This window comes from Panthera tigris, chromosome B4 (assembly GCF_018350195.1).
Source record: "Panthera tigris isolate Pti1 chromosome B4, P.tigris_Pti1_mat1.1, whole genome shotgun sequence".
Taxonomy (NCBI): Eukaryota; Metazoa; Chordata; class Mammalia; order Carnivora; family Felidae; genus Panthera; species Panthera tigris.
This window is the reverse complement of record NC_056666.1, coordinates 29,848,268-29,868,042: the sequence shown is the minus strand read 5'-3', so window position 1 is coordinate 29,868,042 and position 19,775 is coordinate 29,848,268. Positions and strand designations below refer to the sequence as shown.

The 19,775-nt window shown below is 39.7% G+C and overlaps 1 protein-coding gene across 4 annotated transcripts in view; it reads left to right on the top strand.

Moving 5' to 3' along the window:
- Positions 1-19,775, top strand: part of NRP1 (neuropilin 1) — a 138,398-nt gene that overhangs the window by 67,074 nt on the left and 51,549 nt on the right. For all 4 annotated transcript variants that reach the window (XM_042991401.1, XM_042991400.1, XM_042991399.1 and 1 more), the window contains exons 5-6: positions 2,006-2,161; positions 4,958-5,124. In XM_042991401.1, the coding sequence (XP_042847335.1) occupies positions 2,006-2,161; positions 4,958-5,124 (323 nt within the window). The remainder of the gene's footprint in view (positions 1-2,005; positions 2,162-4,957; positions 5,125-19,775) is intronic.

The following is a 19,775-nucleotide window of genomic DNA, read 5'->3' as shown; positions in this document are numbered from 1 at the left end:
AGTTTATGGCTCTAGCTCGGTGTTTTCATGCATATGTCATGGGCAACTTTGTGCTCCATAGGGAAGAAAAAAGTGTTGAATTCATTCAGAATGATGAAAATCTGCCAAAGGACTAGCACTTGTAGAAGAAGCTGAGGCTCAGATTAAAGCTCAAGAGAAACAAAACTGCGAGTTTCATCTCCTGAGATGCTCTCTTCTGCCAACTGGGAAACCTGATAGAACAACATTTTCTTCCCATAACAGAGTCCCTGTTCATGACCATGGCATGCCCTGTAGATAATCTGTATCAATTCCCCTAATGGGCCAGGGTCCTTGTTTTCTTCATAATAAAGCAGGCTACACACACACACACACACACACACACACACACACACACACACAATGGTTGGTTGCTGGAGAATGAGGAGTTACAGTAGAGAAAACTCTTTAAATTCAATCACATCAATTACTATGAATGCATGGAGAAGTTATCAGATATTCGAAGTAACTATTTTTCACTAACTCGAATGTGGAAACACTTTGGTTTAGTTGTAGTTTTAGGTTTGCTTTGTTTTAAGAGGGCCAGCCAAGAGCTGAAAACCTGTCAGCCAAGGATCTGAGCACTCGGAAAAGCAGGGTGCTTGGACTAGCCAGCTGCCTACTAGGAACTCAGTGGGTAGGTGAGGCTCCAGGGAGATCAGTTCTTATGAGACTCACTTTTCCAATCACATTGGAACCTGCTTCTAGTCTTCATCAGCTGCTTTCTGCATCCAAGCTCCACACACGGGCCTTGGCGCACCGAGTCCCTTCTGTAGGCCCATCCTTCCAGAGAGGGGTCCACCCACTGTGCTTCCTTGAACAAAGCAATAACTCTTAGTTGAAATGCAGAGAACCATGGATTTCTTGGAGGGGAAAATGGTCCACACCAGATTGTCCTTCTAAGCCCAAACCATCTGCTATGTTTTTACCATATGTGCAATGGAAAAAAAAAAAAAAAAAAACTAGAGAAAAGGGGATTTTTTTTTTCCTTGCTGATGATCTGGACAGGGAATTGGAGAGATTCTCCAAGCCCAGAGGGCTTGTGCACTATCTATGTGGCAAGTTGCAATTACTAACTGCCAAGGTTTATCTAAAAGCACTTCAACAAAGGGGTGGCCAGTTTAAGCCCAGTTGCAGTTTGACATATCACAAATTAATCAGTGTTCCCAATTTTTCACTGCCCCAGGTACTACTTTTTTTCCTGATATGCACAGTCAAATGGCTCCTTTGGGCCATCTTTTAGCCACAGGACCTAAGTGCAATGTGGTCATGTCTCTTAAGTTTGGGAGAGAAAAAAAACAGAGAAAAGTCAGATGCATTTTCTTTTCATTTTGTTTACAACTTATTATTATGTATAAATTATTGGTGTCTGTAGCTTCTAATTTTTTTTAATTGTTACAATTATAAATTATCCATTAGATAGAGCCCTGTCTGTGATGTTCATCATAATAAGGCTCCAGAACTAAAAGATGGAATGAAGAAGGAAATTGGGGTTACTCAATGTTGAATCAGATTCCTGGCACTGGTCTGGTTGCATCCGGGACCAGTTCCCTGGATCTCCTCATAGGGTGGGGAAAGTGAGTAAGGCAGCTTCCAGAACCCTTGGTGATCACAGCCTAGCTGGAATCTTTCAGCACTGGGCAGTGTGTGCAGTTTGGTCCTGGAGATGAATGTCAAGGTGACACTTGACAGCCCAAATCTCATTCACTGCAGATGAAGCAAGCATTTTGATTCTGTTCCTGAAAACAATCCTGCTCAGTGGGGAATGAGGTTATATGCCTGTTATTGCCCTTCTAAGCACACTTTAAATCCCTCTCCACAAACCTGATCCAATATGTTCACAGTGAACCAATTAACCAGGGAAGACTTGCTTTGGGTAAGAAAACACTTCTGGGTTCTGCCGGGACCCATGTTTGCAAATGGTTATTCTTGCATCTGCGGTGGAACAAAAGATACTTTAATGTTCTCTGCATTTCTCCCTTTCTAGTTGGTCCTCACATCGGGCGTTACTGTGGACAGAAGACACCAGGTCGAATCCGTTCCTCCTCGGGCATTCTCTCCATGGTTTTTTATACTGACAGTGCAATCGCAAAAGAAGGCTTCTCAGCAAACTACAGTGTTTTGCAGAGTAGTGTCTCAGAAGGTCAGTATTTATTCACCCTGCAAAGCCCTGTGGTAAACACTCCATGTTATTCCTCCTCACACATCTGTGGCCACATGAAACACTAAAGAAATGGTTTGTGAATTGGAATGTCAAATATTTATTTTTCTCTTTTAAATGGTTTTTATGGATATCAATAGGAAGAACTGTTTGGTGTGCTTTCTTAAGGAAATTGTGGATGAGAAGGCTGCTTGTGAGCCTCTGAAATTATGGGAGAAAGTGGGAAATGGCAAAACAGTGTCCTGAAACAACGAACTATAGCCAGACCCTATCTGGCACCCTTGAATGTGTACTGGGCTGAGAATCATAAAAGGACAGGCATTGATCACAAGGGGTAGGAACAAATCCGCCATAGTTTATTGACAAGGCAGTCTTACAGAATAGATGACACCTGGTGGATTGGTTTGTGAAGACACCAATGGAAGCCATTTGTTTTTTTGTTTTTAGGTGAATAAAAGCGGATATTCGTGTAAAAGAAGCATGTTTTAATTTCGGTTATAGCTTTCCACAAAAGAAAGAGGAAGTACTATGTTTCACATCTTATTAAAATGCTCAACTAACTCAACCCTTCTTCAAAGTTTATGTGGTGTCCAGCTCTTTTAAGGGCCCAAGGAAAACACCAGAAAGAACAATGAATAAATTGTGTATTTCATCAGGTCTAGCTGCCAGGTTGTAAAGTAACATAGGGAAGAGGACAGGGGCTGTTTGGAGACCTTTCCTGCAGATATACTAGTATCTTTTTTTTTTTTTTTTTTTAATATTTGTCACATGGGTGCCCTGGTGGCTCAGCTGGTTGGGCATCCCACTCTTTTTTTTTTTTTTAAGCTTTATTTATCTTTGAGAGAGACAGACCAACAGAGCGTGAGCAGGAGAAGGGCAGAGAGAGGGAGACAGCATCTGAAGCAGGCTCAAGGCTCTGAACTGTCAGCACAGAGCCTGATGCGGGGCTCAAACTCACGAATGATGAGATCATGGCCCAAGCCAAAGTCAGACACTTAACCAACTGAGCCACCCAGGTGCCCCATAGATATGCTAACATCTTTTCTTTTTTAAATTTTTTTTTTTTAACGTTTATTCATTTTTGAGACAGAGAGAGACAGAGCATGAACAGGGGAGGAGCAGAGAGAGAGGGAGACGCAGAATCTGAAACAGGCTCCAGGCTCTGAGCTGTCAGCACAGAGCCTGACGCGGGGCTCGAACTCACGGACCGTGAGATCATGACCTGAGCCGAAGTCGGACGCTTAACAGACCAAGCCACCCAGGCGCCCCTGCTAACATCTTTTCTACCAGATCTTACTGGAAAATGAAAAGGCCAATTAAATTTCAAGATCTTATTTGTGCTTAATTTGATTAATTGATTTATATATGTTTGTGTCTATAAATATTTGTAAATGTTTATTGAGAGAGATAGAGAGAGAGAGAGAGAGAGAGGGAGAGAGAGAGAGAGAGAACATGGGGGAGAGGCAGACAGAAGTAGAGAGAGAGAGAGGCCCAAGCAGATTCCACGCTGTCAGCACAGAGCGCGACACAGGGCTGGATCCCATGAACCATGAGATCATGACCTGAGCTGAAATCTAGAGGTGGATGTTCAACCAGCTGAGCCACCCAGGCACCCCTATAAATATTTCTATATTACAAATAACAAATCTAAGCTTAAAAGTATGAAACCAGTGAAAGAAAACCTTCTATGCCATAAAACTTCATCTATTATGATAGAAAATTCAGAAAATGTGCAAGTTTGGTTAGTTGGCATTTTTCTTGATGATTGAGAATCCTTAATCTCTAAAGCTTTTTTTCCCCATGTTAGTACTTTTAGATTCACATTTCTTAAAGTTGATTATTTATTTCTCTATGTCATATTTCATATCAATGTCATATTTCATTGTTTCACTGAGTATATGAGGCCTAATGGAATACATGCTTTCATGATTCATAGTCATCATTGTGAGCATTATCATTTTATGTTGTAAAACTGTGGTCCTCCTTGGGACCATATGATACTGTGGTTTACTTCTGATGGATACGCTCGTGTTTTAATAATATAAACTAATGATGTTAATAATCATGACAAGGCCAGGGCAGGAGGCATGAGAACAAAGGGAATCAGGGAGAAGTGGCCCAGGTGCCAACTACAAAGAAATCTGAAAGACAGAGAATTAAGGTCTACTATTCACCAAATATGGATTATAAACAGACATAGAATCTTTTTTCACTTTTACTGGATCTTAGAGAAAATACTAAAACTTTTGGTGTGTACTCGTATGAACTTTGAAAATAAATCAAAAGTGCCATCATTTCCTAGTAATTTTTTTAAAGTATATTTATTTATTTTGAGAACAACAGAGTCAGAGCAAGTGGGGGGAGGGGCAGAGACAGAACTGCAAGCAAGGTCTGCACTGCCAGCACAGTCTGATGTGGGGCTTAAACTCATGAACCATGAGATCATGAGCTGAGCCAAAACCAAGAGTCGGGACCCTCAACTGACTGAGCCACCCAAGCACCCCCTAATAGATTTCTAATAGTATTTCTGTCAACCTAGGTCCAGTTAGGAAAATAATTAATCCACTACAAGATCTTCAGAACCCTGTTTTTAAAAATTACTGCCATGAATTTATTCCCACGTATCAGTACCACATCTCAATAAGTCCCCCACTGTCATCTTCTGTAAGATTTTGTGTGAATGTCAACATGAATGTTTTAGTTTGCGAGATTATAAAAAGAATCTGCCTTTCAGGTCCCCTATGTTTTCATGACTTTGGGCCATTTTTTCCCCTCTAGATTTCAAATGTATGGAAGCTCTGGGCATGGAATCAGGGGAGATTCATTCTGACCAAATCACAGCTTCTTCCCAGTATAGCACTAACTGGTCTGCAGAACGCTCTCGCCTCAACTACCCTGAGAATGGGTGGACTCCCGGAGAAGATTCCTACAGAGAGTGGATACAGGTATGTAGCAGGAGATGTGGCATCTTTAGGGTGGAAGATTTTGGTCATCTAGAAAAGGTGTTGAAAAAAAGCAGTGCAATGCCTGATGCCTGCAGGTGAGAAGACAAAAGGAATGGGCACCAAGTGGCATCACCCTGCAGAACCATCAGGTCACTGCAGTCTAAGAAAAGCAGGCCTGGTTGATGTCCTTAAAATTCTTTTTTTTTTTTTTTTAACTCTTCAGAGAATGCCCAATTGTCTCACTTTGGTAACAACTAAAAGATCTGATTTTTCCTAACAACTACACATTTTATATTTGTATACTTCCTCCTTCAACAGATTTTTGTTTCCTTGATGAAATATATTGGCTCAACCAGTAGACTTGCATGAAATAGTTATATCAAAGTACAAGGCTTCTTATTTGTTCAGAGTAGAAGAAGGAAAGAAAGGAGCTGAGGTTTGCTTTTCCATACAAGTGTACATAGCACATGCCCAAGAAAGCAGTGGGAGCAGATCAAGGGCACTGGTCTTTGTGGGCTGTGTATATACACATGTATGTCTGAAATGGACACATTTGTATCCTTATTATGACGTTGCTTCTGCTTCCCTCCCTTTGCCCTGATACCCCCTTCCTTACCATTACCCTTACATCCCTGACAGACTCTCCTCTTCTGCACCATGACTCCCTTGCCCCAACTCATCCCTGGCACCAATCCTAATACCTAAGCCTGGCCAACCTTGATGTCTGGATACGCCCACTCAAGACCTGATGCTCATGTTCTTGAGTTTTTCACCCACTGTCAAATGAAACATTGGGTATCTGGCTGTGTGGGTTAAACTGTGGGCAAATTATACAAAGTTATTTGCTGAAGGATACAGGCTTCATTTTCATAGAGTAGGCAAAGCTTGTCTTACATACATTGCAAGATATATAAAAATGACTAATTCCCAGAGAGAGTTTCTAAGCAAGAAAAAAAGCAAGATGATTAATCCCCTACTTTCTATATTCATTGCTGTTTCAGTCTTTTGAGCACAAATCCCAGATTTTGTTTTACTTTGTAAAGGTCAATATTAGTTTAACATACACTTAAAGTGAAATGGCCTATTACAGGAGACTGAACTCCTGCTAACCTCTAAATGATAACACTGAGAAATGTGTAGACGGTGAGAAAAGATGAGATTTTTACCTAAGGATTGCTGAATCCAGCTCTAGATTAAGTCAGAAGTTAAATGAATTTGCCTATGTCAAAATAGCTCTTGGTAACTTGTTTTTTCACATCCCCAAACCAACAGGCAGTTCAGTATGATTGACAGACGTGTCTCCAGAGGAAAGCTTGCATTTTGCAGTGCTAAGCATGTTTGCATGGTAACGTGGTCCTATTCTTGGTAATGTGGAAAGTGCTCAATAATTTAGGGACAGTGTTGGGCTTGCAAGACTTCTGAAATTGCAACTGTAGCAATTCTTCTGTGCAAGACAATTCTGTGTCAGTAGAAACATTGAGACAAGATGGGCTCTCACAAAGCATTTGTCAACAAGACAGGATTTACATCCTTCTCAGGAGCTAGGCAAAAGGAAAAAAAAATCTGAAATGGTCCGACTCTTTCTATCAAAGCATAGAAAGCAATGGTTAGGAGAAGCTACGTAACCAAAATCTCTCAAACAAGGTTTACTTATTACTCAAGCTACTCTCCATCGGTCAGCTGGGGGTCTGTTCCACATCTTCTTTTTTTTAAATTTTTTTTCAACGTTTTTTATTTATTTTTGAGACAGAGAGAGACAGAGCATGAACGGGGGAGGGGCAGAGAGAGAGGGAGACACAGAATCGGAAATAGGCTCCAGGCTCCGAGCCATCAGCCCAGAGCCTGACGCAGGACTCGAACTCAGGGACCGCGAGATCGTGACCTGGCTGAAGTCCGACGCTTAACCAACTGCGCCACCCAGGCGCCCCTGTTCCACATCTTCTAACACCAGGACCTGGACAGAGGGGACAGCTGTCATCTCAAATATTGCTGGTCACCAAGCAAGCAAAGGGAAAAAGAGAGCACAGCCATTGTGCTAACTCTTATGGTCCCCTCAAAGAGCGCTTTCACCCATTTTCATTGCCAAAGCACATCCCATGGCCACACTTAGCTTCTGAGGGGTAGCAATTCACTTCATGCTGGATGGAGGAGAGCTAGAAATTTGGTGAACAGCATGAATGACAATTGTGCCATTCGTAGAATAGTTACCATTTTTTGAGGGTTTACTATGGGGCCCCACTTCTGCTGAGTACTTGACATATTTGTATTTCATCCTCACAGTAATCCTGTGAAGGAAGTGCTATTATCCTCATTTTACAAAGGAGGACCCTGAGGTTCGGAGAGATTAGTAAATGCCCAAGATCACAGTGAATGACTGGGTTTGGAATCAGGGTCTGCCAAACTCCCAACACCTGCTTCTTTACACTTCAGTCTCCTCTGTCTTTATCATTTGTTACCTTTCATATGAATTCAGGTATATCTTGGGACATAATTCCCTTCATGCCTTTCCTTGTGAGAGGACACACGGAGATGAGTCGGGTGCTTACTCTTTCTAAATCTAGCATTCAATGCCCTTATGCCTCCATCCCTATGGACGATGAATATCAGAGAGACTCAGCATCAGTTCACCTTGAGGTAAGATTATCTTTTGCTCCTTCTGGAGCTCACTGGACTCATTTACATGTTTGTTGTATCTTTTCCCTCATGATGGGAGCTCTTATCATTCACCCATCACCTAATTATGAATAATTTTGTATGTTTCCAGCTTTTCTGAAACTCCTTGGAAGTGGTTGGCTTGTTGTTTTCATTGGGTAGATGTTTTACATTAACCACCAAGTAAAGCATAATTGAGGCTGAGGGCAAGAGGCGCGTACCTCCAATCACAGGAGCATTAGCGCACAGACATTTCTATTTATATGCACATCAGTATGCGGTTGGTATTTGTTTTCTTTTTCTGCTTTTTCACATTTTGCATGAGATATACCCCCACAAAACATGTTGCTGTAGCAACAAGAACAAACACTTGCATGTGTTAAATTAATAAGACAGTGTTGGAAGCTGACTTTCCTTCAAGACAGGAACAGTCTTTGGTTGCCATTGTTTTCTCTAGGAAATTACTGAGTGACATAAAAAAAACAATGCGTCGTTAACCGTGGGTATGAACGTCTACATTGGTGCTTCCTGTGAGATCTGTTGTCTGCCAGAAAGCTTAAAAACAAGTCAAGAGGCAATTTAGTGGGAAGGGGCATAAGGGAAGTCCCCACTCGGAGCTTTGCACATGGTCACATCCTGCTCAAAAGGCCACTTCATATCCTGAGCAGCTAAAACCTCCTAATGGTCAACAGCAGAGTTTAATCACACTTTGAAATTTGCCCATGTTTTTCAGAGTATTCCACTCTGTCCTGTTTCTTGGAGCTGCTTATCTTATTATTCATTTAGTCTTTTTCTTCCTTTTGTTTCTGGTTAAACAATAAAGGATTCAAAGTAAAGACTCCGTATATCAGTGGTGTTATAAAAATTCTTAATTTTCAAGCATATCATCAGAGCCCAAGCCATTAACCTCATTGAAGCTGAATTTCTTTCCCTGTAAAATAAAGGTATGGTAGCCTCCTCCATTCAAGCTGTCGCAGTTCATGATACTGTGAATCTCAGAGAAATTCAGTCTTGGGCTTTCTTCTCCTCTGTGCATACTAAGTGCGTAGCATACTGTCTGCTCCGGAAACGTGTTCTCATGGATCCTAAGTGTAGTCATTCACACACAAAGCAGAATTTAATTCATTAATTATTTCAATGTTTTATTAATGATAGTGTTCACCACACTGTAAACAGATTTATCCTTCTCGCTTTAATTAAAGCTCTTGGGAGCGCTCTCCTCAAAACAACTGTGACTTTTCCCTGATTAAAATGCCAGGAGACGAGGGGGAAAAAAGGCAAGAGATATAATGCCTAGATGGGATATGACCTTTGTTGATCCGAAGAAATAAAATGGCACCAGGGACTAATCGATTACCACACCCTCCAGTGAGTTTAGAAATAGAATTGCTTGATAAACCGACTCAGGCTGAAACTCCACTCTTCTCGAAATTTGGGGGCATTGTCTTTTGTGGGAAAATTTTTGGGTACTAGATTATTTATGCTGTCACTTATCCCAGAGAAGCAGAAAGTGAAAGTGCTGGCTCCTAAACCCCATCCTGTTTGGTTTGGTAAATCAGCCCTTTTATGGATTAATCACACAGAAGAAAGAAGCCTCCACAAAGATACTCTGTAGCTCTGAGAATACATCACCGAGCCCCCAGAGCAAAATCGTCTTCTCTCTCCACTACCTCTCTCTATTTACTAGTACAGATGTTCATTCTGAGGAATGAGGAGAAGGAAAGTTCCAGAAGAGAGAAGCTAGCACTAACTTTATGAGGAGGCTTGATTCTATATTTTCCTTTTGCCTTATGTATGTTCCTGTTGGATAATATTCCACATTTTCTAACTGAAGGAACTTTGAAAGCAGACATCAGCAACAAAAGGCCTTAGTGTGGAAAGTAGGTAATCTGAACTGAGTCATTACACACCCACAATACCACACACCACACACCCTCAGTCGTGTTCACTCACTTACAATCATAGTGTCAAAGAAAGTAAATGCCCTTGTTAATGTTCAACATGTGAAACTGATCAGGCCAGGCCTTAGGGTTGTTTTGTGGATTTTAAAATTAGTTATAAGATTGGGGTGCTGGGTGGCTCAGTCGATTAAGCGTCCGACTCTTCATTTTGGCTCAGGTCATGATCTCATGGTTTTGAGATCAAGCACTGTGTTGGGCTATGCTCTAGGCATGGAACGTGCTAGGGATTCTCTCTGTCTCTCTGCCCCTCCCCCCACTTGCACTCTCATTCTTTCTCTCAAAAATTTAAATAAATAAATAAATAATAAAATTAATTGTAAGACATGCTCTAACAACAAAACTTTATGTTCCTATTGCACTTTTTCTTTTTTCTTTTATTTATTTATCTTTAATTTTATTTTATTTTGAGAGAGAGAGAAAGAGAAAATGCAAGTGGCAGAGAGGGGCAGAGGGAAAGAGAAAGAGAATCTGAAGCAGGCTCCATGTTCAGTGTGGAGCCTGACGCAGGGCTTGATCCCATGACCCTGGGATCTTGAAGTGAGCCGAAGTCAAGAGTCAGCTGCTCGACCGACTAAGCCACCCAGGCTCCCTACTTTTCCTTTTTTAAAGCACCTTTTTGTACACATCCCAGTTTAGTCTTAGAATGTAAGTTAAATAGGCCAAAGATTTACATCCTCAACTTCATGTGAGAAAACAGAGGCTCAAAGAAGTTAAATGGTTCATGAGTCCCAACTTGCAGAAAAGATGCAACTTGTGGGGAAAATCGGGCTTACACAATGGAAGTGGACTTCCTTTCTCACACGTGAGAATGGAGTCAGTAGGCACAGAGAGATCATGAAGGCAGACAGCAGCTGGTGAGTCACCACTTGTGGCTGGACCTGACCCAGGCCCAGCGTGCAGCTGGCTTTTCCATAGCTCTTTGGCCATTCGAACTGTGAGTTTTTCACCTTACACTCTCAAATTCTCAAATGCAGTAAACTGAGCAATTCTCTCACGCCGACTCTACAGAGGAAAACCACAAAGTCCGGTGAGGTCGTAAGGCCCCACAGGTCCTGGAGGAGAGACAGTCATTCAAATAGCCAAGTTCCTATAATCCCCAGGCCAAGGGTCTTTCCTCTAGGCCAGGAGGTCCTTCCTGGCTTATTGCCCAAAGGCTTCCCAACATCTCTCCAGGGCTGTGAGTTGGAGCTACCAGCAACTTCCAGAGTGGCTCAGTCATCATTAAAACATGGAATTAACAGTTATGACTTGCTGATAATGGAGACAAAAGGCAATTTAAAGGCATGGGCTTGATTTCAGGAGCTAAGAAGGGGCCAGCTGGATGCCCTGTATTGGAATAGTAACAAATGGAATGAAGTAACTCATGAATTCTTGGAAATATTCCCTCTGAGACATGGAATTATTACACATTTTTAGGAAATCTTAGGTGGGAAAAGTTAGTGCTCCTCATTCAGTTAAAAGAATTTATTTGGAATCCTTGTTTTTATCTTTAAAGTTACTTGTCTCCCAAAATTAGGATAGAAACTGAAATCATTTATCGTAAAGCCTTAGAATATCATTTATTTTAACAGGCTTCATGTATAATTTTCTTCTAAAATTTATGGAAAAATCTTTTGTTCTCATAATAATGTGTTGAGTATGGAACAGGTATCGTGGATGAAATAGTTTTTGACGTTTTCATACAATTGCTAGTTTTTAGCAGGTTTATAATCTGTAATGCTGTATTCATAATTGGTTCCATTTGCCGAATTGACTGGTCCAGAACATATATTGAGCCACGTTATCCTGACTGTAAACGGTCTGCTTATAAACCAGACACTTTAGAGGGTACATTATCTCATTCAGATCATTAGTAAATTGCTGAAATCGCAATAAAATGATCCTTTATAAATGTGTAACTAGAGAACTGACAAAAATAGCTCACTGGGTTACCCAAATGTGGAATGAGACATGTAAAATATAGTGTTGGCAAATTTAGGGAAAATATAGCTGTTTGACTGAATGTTTATTCCCCAGGTGTGCTGCCTGTGTGTGTGTGTGTGTGTGTGTCTGTGGTGCAACTAATATTAATATGCTGTTTTAGCTAAAACATTGATCTGGAAGGGAGAAAAATTGCTTTAAAAAAAATTCCCCCAAGATAAGTCTTTCATTATCTTACCCTGTTTCTGCAGGGACCTCTACTTCCTGATAAAATGAATGCTTTACATCCTATCACAGGGCTGTTTTCTCTGACTAGGTTCCACCCAGGAAGTCTCTGTTCCCAAAATTCCTCTCTGGAGGAACTTTTCCTTTGCTTTCTCTTGTACCTTGTTTTCTCAAGTTGTTGAAAGTCATTTGAAGGAAATACTTACAGAAAACATGTACAGGGATGGGTTAAAGTCAGAACTTGTTGCTGCATTAAAGGAGGTTATGATTTGGGGAACATGGAATAAACGTGTGGCATAATTATTTAAGATATTTTTACCTGACTGTTTTGTCATCTACAAAATACCAAGATCATTTTAACTGTTTTGATCAAATCAACCACTTAATTCAGTTTTAAAAATCAGTCAAATGATTTTGCTAATTAGTATTTCATGTCAACACACCCCAAAGAGAATGTGTGACATTTAAAGAAACCTCTTAGATTTTTATGATGAAATCACTGGAAAGACAATATTGAAAAAAAACACAACTATTCAGGTAGAACTACACTTCACATAGATTAATTTGCATACCACACACATTTCATTTGTTTATGGTTTTGGTTTCTTAATTGTTTTATGTCTATTTGGAACCAATATTCATAGTTATATTCTAGAGGAGAATTGTTTTCTTTCCAGGATAGCTCAGCTTTAAGTATAAGGCTAAAAGCAGATGCAAACATCATTTTATCTAAATTCCTTATTTTGCTTGAGTTAAGAGGTTAAGTGATTTCCAAGACCACATAGCAAGTTAATGACCCAGACCCTGGACTAGAATCTTAGCATCCTTGCTGCCCCTTCTTTGTTGCTACTCAGTTGTAATACTGTACAAAGATGAATTTGGGTCCTTCTTGAAGGTGACATCGTGAAGACCAGGTAAGCACATTTAAGTCCCAGCATATTCCTGCTTAGTTACTGATTGGTAAAGGATGTCTATCAAATTGAGCAGTCATTGCCAAAGCTTTACCTTTGGCCAATGACTGGACTCTGTCCCGACCAGAGTTTCTTGATCTAAACAATACTGATGTTTTAGATTAGATAATTCTTTAATTTTTTTAATGTTTATTTATTTTTGACAGACAGAGAGAGAGAGAGAGAGGGAGAGAGAGAAAGAGCATGAGCAGGGAGGGGCAGAATCCGAAGCAGGCTCCAGGCTTGGAGCACAGAGCCCGATGCAGGGCTTGAACTCATGAACCGTGAGATCATGACCTGAGCCAAAGTCGGATGCTTAACCAACTGAGTTGCCCATGCTCCCCTAGATTAGATAACTCTTTATTGTGGAGGCTATCTGTGCATTGTAAGATATCTAGCAGTACCTCTGGCCTCCACCCACTAGAAGTCAGTAACACACACACACACACACACCTCAATTATGACAGCCAAAAATCTCTGTAGGTATTGTACAATGTCCTACTGGGGACAAAAATCCCCCTCCATTGAAAACCATCGGTATAGAAGATGCCCCAAGTCCTAATCAAGTCATTTTTTAAATAATAAGGGTAATCACCATTAATAAGGTTGATCACAAAGGAAAGGTAAACTGGTTGCTTGGCTGTTTTTTGTCACATTTCAATTGCTTATCATAGATAATCATTTGAATAGAACCGTAGCTCTTTTGTTTTCCAAAAATACAGATGCATCTGTTTACCTTATGCAGGAAAACAGCATCATAAACCTCCTGGTTTATTTATCTTAAGCTTCACTATTTTTAGCTTTTAAACGTGAACTGTTTTTAGCTAAATAAATACAGATGTGATTTCAAAATACTGTAGCTTGGGTCTCAAAATGCACTGATAAGGATTGGATTATGAAAAGGAAACACAAGGATAAAATCACAAGTCATTGTTGACAAGATATAGGAAAAATAAGACTGAAATGAGCCCCTCCACACCTGGACATTATGTGTCACTGACCTTTGCCAACGTATTTTAATTTTTTTGCAGTATGTAAATCAAACGTGTGTGTGTGTGTGTGTGTGTGTGTGTGTGTGTGTTTTCACTTCCATGGTAATCAAGAATAAGGAGCTGTGTTTGAAAAACTTGTCTATTGCTTATTAACTTATCTTTTCATGGGAAAAATACTATTAAGTTTCCAATTTTGTAACCTAAACAACAACACATTAAGAGCTATCAATTCCAACCAGTTTCATATCTGTGGACCAATAAGAAGGCAAGGTTGATGGTTTCACATCTGTTTTGGGTGAAAGGCTGTTCCTGTCTGTGGTATTTAAAATTTAAAGAACTTCTGTTATTATACAATTGGGAATCCTCAGGGAGTAAAATGTTAATGAAATCCATAACATGCACAGATTTTATGATAGCAGTTTTAAGAAATTCCTTTGGTGGGGTTTGTTGATTTCTGTCCCGGTGGTAATTATTGTACCTTTTACAGAGTGCATTAATGTTCGCATTTAGGAGCAATGGCTACGTTTATGCAGCGTGTAATGTAACACACGAACTCCTAAGCTTTAAATAACTTTCATATCGTAATTTGAAAGCCCTGGAGCAAAAAATGTGTGTTCTTCAGAATTGGCACAACCCACAGTTTAAAACTTACCTAGCACGTTCACAGCAACCTCCTCCAAAGATGGAAAAGGTACACCCTGCAAATTCCAAAGCCTGGATGCAGATGGACATTCCAGACCCTCTTATATTTCTCATTTAATGCACCATTTGAAAGCTCTGCATCAAAAAGGCAATTTTGATCAGCATCACAATAACAATTTGGGATGCTGACCTACAAGACAGACAGATACTCATATTTATTTCCTTTCTCCACTTCCACTGCCCTCCCCGAAGCTTTCGAATTTCACTTAATTCTGTGTTCAGATAAAGAGAGGAAAGCAGATTAAATCAAAAATGCTCTATAAATCCCAATAGTAATAAAATGCATTATGCTTTCATATTTCCAGCTATTGAACGGAGTAAGCATGTGAAACTAATTGCACACATTATGACTCAGAATAATCACATATGTACTCATGCATGTGACATGCAGGGTTTTTTTTTTTAAGCTCTCTTTGCCTTAAGGGGTTAAAACTGTATTTATGACACTCTTAGAATTGCCTTTCTTCAGAATAGTGAAGTCTTACTTTTACCAAAGTTTTGTTTTCTCACAATTCTAATGCTTTAAATTTCTGACTACATTTTCAGGATTTAGCAGAAAAATAAATCAGCTCCTTTATTCTTTGAGCAGGCCTGAGAAGGACTATCTATTGATAGAATTCTTCAGGGGATGGATGATTGGACCAGACAGCTTCTGAAGTCTTTTCAAGCATTTAAGATTCTGTGATTCTATTAGAAATAAATTTACTCTATCAGCTGGTGCCCTGGGCTTTGCCTAAATGAAAACATAAATATATGAAACATAAGTGAAATTCATTTTAAATACTCCTGATTACCATGTGAGGCAGCACATAGCAAAAATGTATTCTCAATTCAAAACATTTTCTCTTCTTCGATCAAGTAATTGTTTAGGTTGGTTTCACCATGAAGTTTATCTGAGGATTTCACATAGAAACTTCACTAGTGAGGCCTGTCTTCCTTGGTTCTTTTGTACTAGCTCACAGGGATGTGCAGCCCACCAGGGAAGATAAGATGAGGCCCAGAGAGTTCATCGTTCGTGTCTCCCCAATCTTTGAAGAAAATATCTGTAAGGCATAAGCTTACCTACCATTACGGACTGTTCACACCTTAAAGTCCTGCCAATACTCAGTCTTTTTTTCTTTCCTTAAGAAGACAAATACCACATTCAATTCTGAGGATGTTATAGGCCATAATACTAGCCCAGAAAAGTGACAGGGAAAAAAAGCGGCCCCAGGGAACCTGGATGAAGCTGTATGAAGAAGGACATTACAGTTGTCTTATGCCTCCAAGACTTGATATATTTACTTTGGGCTAAAGTTGATGCAGATAGATCCATCTCAGAGGAGAGAAAGACTAAGACCCAGGGAGACACGCAGGCTAATAGCTACAGAAAGTGCAAGAAATCTGACAGAGCTTTTAGTTTGAGAATCTGGAAATGAAATCTAAAATTTGCAGTGGGGAGTACCTGTGATAATAAAAAGAAACTAGCAAATTATGAAATATGAAATACTGAAGAAAATGTTCTTTTATATTTTAGGAGAGACACCACGCTCACAGGAAGAAGAGATAATAGCTCTTTTTTATGTTCCTAGTCTTAAAAAATGAAGGTATAGCACGTAGGATTTTCATGGGCTAATTATTTAAACCTTATTTTAAAAATCCAGGCTAGTCATTGCTACTCTCAATCAGCAACATTCTATCACACACACATTATACTATTTCTGTAGTTTTAACTTATGTTTCCAAATATTGCAATAAGGAGGCTCTAATTTATTTAGAAAGCTCCAATGCCAAGACAGCAAGAATTCATTTACTTAACAATTCAATTTCCATGGAAAGAAAAACCAGTCAATACATTTGTACATTCAATATGGTATTTCCTCTCAATCAACCACTAGGAAATAAATGAATCTTCTTTATTGCGACAAACGTGGAAGGCATCTTACGTGATCTCCATCTGCACATTCCTGTGTTTTCTGGGCAGTAGGACAAAAAGGAAAAGGAGGCAGGAATAGGCAATTTGGGGTTCATCCTGTATATGCTGAAATTCAACTGTGATTATTAATTCCTGTAATACAATAATCCAGTCCCCTTAGCCTAAGAACTTTGCGGTTTCAAGAAGAATTTACGTTAACATCTGTTTATCTACTTATCTTTCTTTGAAGTGTCTAGACTTAGAATATTCATGTGTCTCATATAGAATTCATCTTAATTAAAATCTTTTTATCAAAAGTAATTCAAATGTTATGAAGCAGTTCATTTGATTTCTTTTTAAATACTGACAGTTTTAGTAAAACCATGCAAAGTGATGTGTTCTTATCCTTAACTTTGCGTCTAAAATTATAGTAACAATGGGATAGGATTCTTTCTGCTCCAAAAACTTGCAAGGGTATATGAAAGGGATGCTTTTTTTAACATTTCCAAATATGTGCCTTAGCTCCATGTTTTTCTGTCAAGAAGTGCCCCTTACACACACACACACACACACACACACACACACACACACACACACACAGCAGTGTGGCCATGTTCCCCAAGAAAGCATTTCACCTCTTGTCACCTCCAAGTGTATGGTTGAAATAGATGTATCCAACCACGTGTTAAGAATGGTTCCAGTGGATAAATGCAAGTCATAGCTTCCATTATGTTAAGGACTTTAGGCAGTGCTAGGGGACGAATAACATGATATGCTTAGTGTAACATCTGTGCTCATTCTCCTGTGGTTTGAAAGTAGTCATGCACATGCATTTTTCCCATTGTGTGACCCAGGCTGAAATGCATGAAATTAATATAGATTTTTTTTTCAGCCTGCATTTGGATGGCAAAGCAGCATATCTTCAGAACACAGAATGATGTCATGCTTTTTCCCTTTCTTCTAAGGGGAGCCTGGAAATCACTAATCATTATATAACATTTCGCCTCTCCTTGTTTTCATTGCCCAGCTCCAACACGGAATCAGTCAGTCCAAAACTACAGAACGTTCCTTGTGAATTGTAAATGCAAATGATTTTCTTAGAGAGTAATTTTTGAAAATGCATTATTTCAAGGCTTTTCTTGTCCCCCTTTCTCAGTGATCTTCAAAAAGAATCAGTATACACTTCCTGGATGAACGATAAGCTTCCAACAGGGAAAACGCAGTTGACCAAATATTCAATCGTGATGTTCATTTCATCTCTTCTCAGGAATGATTGGCATCCTTTCAGAGACTAACTGTTGACACACACTTTCTGATGGCCAGCTGTACCTAGGCAGTCTGTTCTTTCTCTCCTTTCTCGTCTCCGGGGCAGCATTCCTTATAACCTTAGGCGGTGACTGACTTTAATCTCAATAATCCCATCAGCTCCTCGCTGGATTGTTCATGCCAAGTGGACGAGTTTTCTTGGACACCTGCACTTGCAGATTTGCCATCAGCACATGAAATTCTCATTAATGTGACAGGCCCACCTAGCTCCCTGAGAAATACATGGTCAGTATAAAAGGATGCTGTCAGAGTTTATAGGCCAAGAAGCTGATTTAGACGGTTGCCCTCATCTGCAAGTCTTTAGTTTCCAGAAATTCATCCTTGTGTTTGTTTTTGAAACCAAGCTTTTAGGAGGAGGGAGAAAAATTAAAGTCATGACTTACTGGAAAACTAATAATAAACAAGTCTTTTTGTTTGTGCTGGAATAGACAGATGCCTTTGGAGTACAAATGTGTGTTTATCTTGAGTCAGTTAGGGATCTCCCCACTAATGCAGATAAAACTTAACAGGAAGAGTGGAACAACAGCTTCTGAAACAAGTAAATACACTTTACCTGTACATGACGTTTAATATGCTTTTTGGTCTTTTAGGCTTGAAAATCTCTTTAAACTCCTGATAGACCTGAAAGATGTATGTGTCATAACTGAGATCACTGCATCTAGAAAGGGGTGATGCGATTTTTGCCTTGGTGCAGAGCTCTAGTACTCCTGCCAGGAGGCTCACTTACGAGGCTGTTTCTCAGACACCATAGACAAAAAAACCCACAAAATTCACCAAAGGCCTGAAATCTGCATGCATTTCCTAGCCACATACAGCTATAATTCCAACGTCTTATAAAGCCCACACGTTAATTTGGTAAAACCGTAGAGACCTATAGTTATGCAGTGAAATGTTGATGTTGTTCCTTTTTAGAAAATACAGGAAGGGTATGGGAAAAGTCTAAGATACCAGATACATAAACAGCCAATACATAAACATCCTGTGGACATCATGTTTGCAATTAACTTAGCTCTAAAATAAAAGGTTTGCGTGAGGTTGAGAGCCTGATAGACATTGTGAAAAAAAATTTATGGAAGTCCTACTGTCCTTTGGGGTGACTTGTGGGAGGAAGGACACATACTAAGTTACTTGAGAGGTCATCTGAGAAATAAGTGAAAAGGAATACTTCACACAGCGTCAACCTAGCCCATGAAACTCATTGTTCAGTGGACTCCAGCCTCAAGTAGTGGGCTTTTCAAAGGACTGGAAAGTTTATGAGTAGTTATACTAGTTGCAGTTATAAACGCCAAGATAAAAATAATCACATTCCTAGCTTACATGCACAAGTTAGTTGGCCAAACACTAACTTTGCCTTTAATGACAGGCAGTTGGCTTTTGTTTGGAAGAAAGGGGTTTCAGATCTTGCCAACAATGGTGGACAGACACAGCATTGAGTTTAAATCCAACAGATATATACTGAGTATCTGCTAAAGATTAGACACTGTATGTAAGAGCCAGGTGAATTTAAAATGAAAGTTTCTGTCCCTCCTTCAGAAGAGTTAAAATCCAGGTCCACTCACACACACGCACACACACACACACACCAATTACCCAAGTGACTAAGAGAAAAAAATATTAGGGTCACATTCTTATGGTTAATGTGTGTACGAATGCTTCATTATGATCCTCATAATAACCATGGGTTGTAACTAAATAGAGTAAGCCTTAGTGTTTTTGCTGGCAAGACGAGAAGACTAAGGCTTGGGATGGCTAATTAACTTGCTTAACATTGTCCAGGTCACTTTTTAATGTCAAAGCTACAGAGGTACTTCTGGACCCTGTGCTATCTGCCACCAGTTGCTGCCTGCATCACCCCAATTTTTTCCCTGAAGTCTAGAATTGATTGAGCATATATAATGCAGTCTCTCTACTCTGTACTGAGATTTATTGTTTACTTTACTTTTTCCCTCACTGACTAGAGGGCAGGAATCTGGGAACCTTCCCTCTCTTTCACCCAAGTATCTAAGACTTATTTGTGTTATAAATGAGT